Source organism: Chroicocephalus ridibundus, chromosome 4 (genome assembly GCF_963924245.1).
Source record: "Chroicocephalus ridibundus chromosome 4, bChrRid1.1, whole genome shotgun sequence".
Lineage (NCBI taxonomy): Eukaryota > Metazoa > Chordata > Aves > Charadriiformes > Laridae > Chroicocephalus > Chroicocephalus ridibundus.
Window position 1 is genome coordinate 75,065,087 of NC_086287.1, and position 7,870 is coordinate 75,072,956.

The 7,870-nt window shown below is 55.5% G+C and overlaps 1 protein-coding gene across 2 annotated transcripts in view; it reads right to left on the reverse strand.

Moving 5' to 3' along the window:
• The window catches only part of GNAO1 (G protein subunit alpha o1), a 163,125-nt gene extending 157,556 nt beyond the window's left edge, over nucleotides 1-5,569 (reverse strand). Inside the window, exons 1-2 of one of the 2 annotated variants that reach the window (XM_063334224.1) lie at nucleotides 4,834-5,543; nucleotides 4,680-4,722 (exon numbers count right to left, since the gene is read on the reverse strand). In XM_063334224.1, coding sequence (XP_063190294.1) covers nucleotides 4,680-4,722; nucleotides 4,834-4,951 — 161 coding nt within the window. In that variant the 5' untranslated portion in view covers nucleotides 4,952-5,543. Of the gene's footprint in view, nucleotides 1-4,679; nucleotides 4,723-4,833 lie in introns of both variants that reach the window. The other variant, XM_063334223.1, reaches the window with a different exon arrangement.
• Nucleotides 5,570-7,870: the final 2,301 nt, after the last annotated feature.

Below are 7,870 nucleotides of genomic sequence, written 5' to 3' on the forward strand. Positions count from 1 at the left end.
GGATGATCTCTCAGGCCCTGGCCGGAGACTCTCCCTTCCTCCAGGCAGGCAACGCACCGACTAGCTGCCACCCCTACACGCCAGAACTGCCACAGCAGGCGCTTCACCACCAGATACAGGTTTCGCTGCCAAATCAGCCCCACCAGAGTAGCCTCTCTGCGGGGGTTGAAGAGCATCAGTATGCCGTACCTACTGTGCCAAATCCACACCCAGGGCATTGCGCACCGGCGCAGGTCTTGGGAGAACGACACAACTTTGTGAGAAAGGCTGCAGCTCTTTCCCCTGCTTACTGAAACCCAGTTCAAATACTGCCCAGGCGCAGCCTGTCGCTGCCCTACTTTGGGCCTTAAGTCACAGAAATCCTGGAAAACAGAGCAGGAGAGAAGGGAGGAGAAGGAGGGCTCTGCCTGACCTGATGTGCTGAGGAGTGGGACAAAGCACGAAGCCGCAGTTCACAGTCCTCTCCCCGCCACAGAGCGAAGCAGCCCCACGCTGTAAGCCCCCATGGGGTGAGGTGTTCCCGGGGGGAAATGGGGCTGCAAGTGTGAAATCACTGCAGCTTTGAGACGCAGACCTGCGGCAAAGAGCACTCAAGTGGGTGTTCACAACACATCATTTCGTTTCAATGGCATTTACCATCAAATTGCTGAGATGGGCTGTAAAACCAGTGGGCGGGGATTGCTTCTCACTCCGAAGAAGTTCATTAGATTATAAGTAATTCACTTACGCGGGGAGCAAGTAGAGCCTGGGGCTCTTTTGAGGGGCTTTTTGAAAAAGGTCAAAACAATATATCAGATGGCTATTGGGGCTGATGGCTGTTGGGGAGAAGATAGTAGATATTTAAAGATGAGCATTGTACTCTAGTGTGTTTTTCTCCTGATTGCATATTCCCATCCTTCTCATAGATAACAAAAGCATTTTGCAAAAAAAAAAAATGGCACAGCAAAGAAGTCTACCAACAGAGGAACTGCCAGCATTGCTGGCAAAGTGAGACACGGCTGTGCTGGAGGACAGGCAGGGCTGGAAGCTTCGGCATCTTGAGAAAGGGAGCCGGACCCAGCTCTCTGCTCCCAGCTCAGCAGGGGACAGAAACTGCTGCTTCTGCAGAGGCAAAATCCAAAACCAAACCCCCAAACCCAAGATTTTTCCTGTGGGCAGGTGAAGCCATGTCTCCTGAATGCCACATCCATCCCTAACCCCTCATTTGGGAAGGTGAAATATTGTCCAGGCTCACCATCCAGAATGGCTGCTGCTGAATAGGTGGCAGGACCTTGTTTTTGAAGCCATGCCAGCCAACTCACCCTTTCTGCGTTAGCGCAATTAAACACTGAGTTCCCTAGAAGCTTCACGCTGATGGCAGTGGATGATGTCCCCATCCAAATAGTCCATCCCTGTTCACCACTGGAGCGTTGCACGTATTTAAGTATTCTGCTGAGTAGCAACAGAGATATGCTTGGTGTCTTCCTAGGCTGGGGCTTTTGATGAACAAACACATTGACTAGAGGTATAAGTCCCCAAAAAAATATCATACAATAACAGCAGTCTCGATTCCATGTTACAGTCCAGGTATTCCAGAAAAGAAGATCACATATTCCAAATTCTGCATGTGCTTAACATTTATTTCAAGATATAAGATCTAAAAAATGTAGACATCCATTGCAGTCCTACATGAAAGTGAATTTGCTGAGATGGGGCGGTAGGAGTGGAAGGTGAATTTCTCCCATGTGCTAACTCTCACCCTCTGGCTTGGATCTTCAAAGGAGGCCCCAGATTTGCTTGCTTAAAGCTTGTTTTTAGTTTAAGCTGAGCGAGAATAGAACCTGGTCACAGCCTGATTCTGAACACTGTGGCACACTCCGGAGTCTCGTTGGCTTGCATGGCAAGCCTTTCGGGACTGTTGCCCTGACTAGCTTGGTCCTGACCCTGCATTTTAAGGCATGGGTGAAAGTATCTGAACTGCAGAACTGGTTGTGAAAAAAATAACAACGCAAACCTTATCAGCCACAATGGGTGTAATCAAAACTCAAGGCTTAAGGGTGTCAAAATGACCTTGGGTGCCAAAAAAATGCCATTCCTAGCCTGCGTTGCCCCTGTTTGAGATGAGCCTCCAGTTCCACCTCTCTGCCATTCACCAGTGCCTCTTTCTTTGCTGGATAACTCCCCGCTCACCAGCTGAAAGGTATCTCTTAATATTTCAACAAAATGTCCTTAATTAATTTTACAAATCCTAATCCCCATCCTGACCACACTCTCAAATTATTGTAATTTCTACCTGTCACTTCTTCTCCCGCTTCCTAGTATTTCAAGGATTAACTGGACAGCATGTAACCTCTTCTTAGTCCTCCGTAACCATGTCTGCTCTCTGTTCCTTTGTCTTAGCATTTTTTCACCTCTCTACAGATTCCTGTGCTCATTTTCAGGCAATAACCAAGTGTGAAGTTGTTTTAGCCATTCATGAGGATGAGATTTATTGTCTAGAAGCACACCAATAACACTGTATTAAAAAAATAAAATAGCAGTCTCTTTCATCAAAATCTAATGAACATGCGATTTAATCTTTATTAAGAATTCATTAGGTTCTCAGCAAGCCTGTCTAATGGAGCTTGACCAGGTGAAATGCTAATGCCTACATTATATTTAAATTAATTTTCAGAAATCTTCGTTTCCCCGAGTTGTTCCCTGCACATCACGCTCTCCCTGGTTGCCCACAGCTGCGCGGCTCTCTCCAGATGCCTGCTGCCGTGCTCATAGCAACACCGCTGTCCCCACCCCAGCCTCCACACACTTCACTGGAGTTTCCACACTGACGGACGCCTCCCAGTTGCCGACACTACGAGCCCTTTCACCGTAGCAGCCTTCTCAGCATTTTCAAGTCAGGTACAAAGCTGCAAGCCTAGCACGCATTACCTTAACACTGTTTCATGGGGGGAAAAAAAAATATATATAAAAATTATATATGCATGTGTATATATATATGCACATATATATATAAAAAATATAAATGTATATATATAAAATGGCGTATATTTCAGCCCTCAATATCCTGGTCTAGTCCAGCAAACAGGTCATTATCTTGATGCAATTTGCTTCAAAAAAACAAGAGCTCTGCTCTTTGGAAAACAAGAGTCACTGTACACTAATTGTGTAAGCCAGCGTGGTCACCGCCTGCCCTCCCGCCCGCCCATGGGCTCTGTGTGTATGCGCTGCTGCACTGCTATTGTGGTACCTACAGCCTCTCCCTTCAACCAAAACCCATCGCCCGCCATTCCAGCACGCTTCTGCAGAAGCAGTTCCTAGAGATTAAATAATTTATTGGTGTTCATCTGCAGTAACATCTCCCTTGATCCACCTTCCGCACGCAAACAAGTGCAAACCAAACCCACCCCGCCCCAGCCCCAGCTCCAGCTGTCGGGGGTGGAAAGCCCCCTTTTCAAACCGTGGAAGGGGAAGCTCGGTGCCTTTACAGAAGTCGGGTACACAAATGTCGGTGGGAAAAGCTGCGGAGACTGCCGTGCACTGGAGGCGAGCCTCCTCGCAGCCAGACCTCCTCCCAGCCCCGCAGTGCCTTGGGAAAAGCACCGCCTGGGGCGGGGATGATGGCTGAAGTCCCCTGCGAACCGCCGAGCGCTGGGCACAGCGGCCACAAGAGTTGATAAGCGAAATATCCGGGTCACCCGGCTAAGCCACCCAGGATGGAGAGGAGCCGGGATGAAGGCCCAGATCTGGCCCCGTGGCGCACGGAGACTCACACTCACCCTCACAACGGGAGTGCGGGGCAACAGCTCGCCGAGCGGCGACGAGCCCCTTCGGCTATTTCCGAGCCCGTTCGGCTTCTCTCCCGAGCCCTCTACGAGGGCAGCCGAGCGAGGCGCCGGGAGGAGCCGAACCCGGCCGAACAGCGCTGCCGGCGGTTCGAGTCCCCGCTGGGCGCTGTCCACCACGCCAACCGCCTGAAAGCCGCAACCCCAGCCCCGCCGGGACCTTGCCCCCCCCTCCCCCCCCGCGACAAAAGCACCCCGATTTCACGGGAATACGGGGAGCAGCCTGGACCCCCCCCCCCGCCTCCATACACCCCATCCACACCCAGGTCTCCTCCTCGCCAAGCAACCCTGGTCCCCAAGGAGGATAGGGCGGGGGGGGGGGGGGAGGGGGCACGGATCCCCCCCCCCCCCCCCGCAACCCGCAGGATTTAATGGTCGATGGGCGGCCTTTCATTAATTAAAAGGAGGAGAGGGTAAACAAAAAGGGGGGGGTGTATGCGGGGGGGGAGGCTTGATTTTAAATCCGCAGAGCCGGCTGATAACACCCCGACATTAAGCTTAACTGACAGCGGTCCGCTTTCACGGGGACATCTGCGCGGCCTCGCCCCGCGGCTTGGGGCGGGGGGGAGAAGGTGGGCTGCGAGCGGCCATGGCCGCTCGCAGCCCACCTTCTCCCCCCCCGCCCCAAGCCGCGGGGCGAGGCCAGCGGGAGACGCTTCAGCACCACACTGGCCCCGAACAGCAACGGGAACGGCGGCGGCGGCGGGGGGGGCCGCCCCCTCCCCCCCCCCCCCCCGCCCTTTGCCTTCCCTCCCCGCCGGTCCCCTCAGGTAAACATGGCGCCCGCGGCCCTCACTCACCTCAGCGAACCCCCAACCCCCCCACACCCCCTCCCCGCCCCGGCGCAGCGGCACTTACTTCATTTGCTTCACGATGGTGCTTTTCCCCGACTCTCCGGCCCCTGTTGGAAGAGAAATGAAAAGCGAGGGGGGGGGGTCAGCCCCGGGGAAGGTGAGGGGGGTTCAGGGGGTACGGAGAGGTGTGTGTGGGGGGGGGACAGCCGGCTTCTCACCGAGCAGGAGGAGTTTCACGTCTTTGGCGGCGCTGATCCCGTCCTCCTTCAGGTTCTTTTCGATGGCCTTGCTCCGCTCCAGGGCGGCTCTTTCCTCGGCGCTCAGGGTACATCCCATGGCGGCGATAAAAATTTTAAAAAAAAAAAAAAAAAAAAAAATAGGGGGGAAAAAAAAAAAAAAGCGAGCAGCCCCCGCCGCCGCCGCCGCCTGGGCTGAGAGGAGGAGGCAGGGGCAAAGCCAGCCACCAGCAGGCGGGGAGGGGAGGGGAGGGGGGGGAAGGAAAGGAAATTTGGGTGAAATAAAAGAATTAAAGCAGCTGGCCGTGGGGCTCCGGGCAGCGCAGCGCCTCCGCGGCGGGGCTGCCGGCTCCCTCCTGCCCCTCTCCCCGCGGCCGAGCGCTCAGTGCATCCAGCGGCGCTGCTGCGGGCAGGGCGAGCTCTTCCCGGCCGGGAGGCGGAGGCGGCGGAGGAGGAGGAGGAGGAGGAGGAGGAGGGCTGGCGGCGAGGGGAGGGTCCTTCCCTTCTCCCGTGCTCGCGGCTCTCCCCTCCGCGGCGGGTCTGTCACAGGCGGCGGGGCCGAATGGAGGCGCGGGAGCGGCGGCGGCGGCGGCGACGAGAGGGAGGGACCGTGGGGGGGGGGCACCGGGGCTCCGCGCTCCCGCCGGCCTCGCCCGCTCCCGTGACGCGCGCGGCCCGCGCATGCTCCGGCGGCGCCCGGCCCCGCTCCCTGTCCCGCCGCCGCCCCGCCGCGCCGCTCGGGCCTCAGGCCGCGGAGAAGGGAGGCGGTGCGGGGGCACACGGTCCCCCCGCCCCGGGTCGGAGGGAGGCTGTCAGCCGGGATCCACCCTCTCCCGTCCCGGGCGCTCGGCGCTGGGGTCTGCCTCGGCCACAGCAGTGCAGGGCCGAGCCGCCCAGTGCCGGCGGACGAGGCGGGGTGTGCGGCTGGGGCAGCGGGCTGCTGTGGGCCTTGGCGTCCACAAAGGCCCGGGGCTGCAGGACCCCAGCTCGGAGGCCCGGGCTTCCTAAAGGCCCAGGGTTTCCATACCCCAGCATGGAGACCTGCGCTTGCCAAAGGCCTGGGGCTCCGCAAAGGCCCGGAGCTGCTGTACCCCAGCTTAGAGGCCCAGGCTCTCCAAAGGCCGGGGGCTGCTGTACACCAGCATGGAGGCCCGGGTTCCCCGAAGGCCAGGGGCTGCTGTACCCTGGCATGGGGGCCCAGGCTCCCCAAAGGCTGGGGGCTGCTGTACACCAGCGTGGAGGCCCATGGTCCCCCAAAGGCCCAGAGGCTGCCATACCTTGGTGTAGAGGCCTGGGCTCCCCAAACGTCCAGGCACCCCACCAGTGTGCTCCAGCATGGAGGCCTGGTTCCCCAGGGGCCAGGTTGTACCCCAGTGTGGAGACCTGGGGTCCCCCAAAGGCCCAGGGGCTGCCATACCCCAGCACGGAGGCTTGTGGTCCCCAAAGGCCCAGGGGCCATTGTATCCCAGTGTGGAGGCCCAGGGTCCCCAAAGGTTGGGGGCTGCCATACCCCCACTCAAAGGCCCAGGGTCCCCAAAGGCCTGGGACTGCCATACTCCAGCTCAGAGGCCTGGGTGCCCCAAAGGCTGGGGCCTGGCTGTACCCCAGCATGGAGGCCCAGGGCTCCCCAAAGGTCCAGGGCTGCCGTACCCCAGCTCGTAGGCCCGGCCTCCCCGCACACTGTGCAACTCCTCCGCAGCTCCCACCCCCACATTCTGCACTTGCATCCACCCCGCAGTGCGGCGTGTGTAGCCTGCAAGGAGCCCTTCTCCAGCTCCTCACAGTTAAATCATTTTGATCAGCGCTTGTGGTGCGACTCATTTACGTGCTGCATGTAAGGCATCAAGTTTCACCACCATTTTGGATTATGTTTTTCCATCACTGTAATTAACAGGGTTTTTTTCTTTTTTTTTTCATGTTGCAGTGCAATCACAGATCTCTTCTCACCAGATGGCCTGCTGTCTTGTCATAACCATTCCACGACATCTAACAATTATTTAGGAATTCTAGTGAGTTAATATCCTGCAATTTTCCTGGCAGATTTTGCCTTTTCACAAGATTGGAAATAGAGGAGAAAACGAATGTCAATGGGGGAAATAAAATAAATCAGACTTTGTTTAAAATGCTTTCCTACTGGCCCAGACAAGTCACGATATATTCAACTTTAATCCATAACATTGATTGATATGTGACAGTCTGACTATAAAAAGATCTAGAAAGGGAAGAATGAAGTGTTGAGCGCAGCAAGCTAAAATGCATCAAACTAAAACGAGCAAAATCAAGGACTGCTGCCTGGTATACGGAGAGGATACCCACCATTTCAATAAACGAGAAGCCTGCAAAGGGAGGTTTGGTTGTTAGGAAGTAGACGTGAATGGCGAGGCAGCTGATGTGGCCTCTAAATCCCACTCCACCACCCTGCCAAAAAAGAAAATGGCTACAGGAGGCTCGGCAGGAACATCCCTGTGTTGTGGGAAGGAAATGCTGGGTTGGGGCTGCCTCACAGGACTCAGGGAAGGCAGTGGGCTCATGTTGGGTGTGGGGGACCATGCACTCACACTGTGTTGGTTTGTCATTTCGAACCTCTGTTCACTACCTCCTCGGGGATCTTCTGGCCTGCAGTCCTGAGTTCTGCAGTTCCCGTATCCAGGACCCTTCCATTAGGCCTAGAAATGCGATTTCTAATAGCACTTACAGTATTTTAAGCACAAATTCCCTGACGCTTTCCTTCCAGGCAAACATCATCTCCTCCCAGCACTTTTTCCTATCTTGCCTTTCTCCCAGAACGTGTTCTTCCCATTTTCCCTCCACACCTCTGAAATGAAGGGGAAAAACATGGTGTGTGATTAACAAGGTAAAGAGATGTGAGACAGAAGCAGAGGAAAGAAAGCAAAAGGGAGCTCATAAATAATGTTAGTGTATTCAGGGAACGGTAATATTTACCGCACATTTGTGAGCTAATAGGTACTGCATATTTGAAATTTGCGTAATTTATTTCTGGAAGCTCAGGGGACTGAGA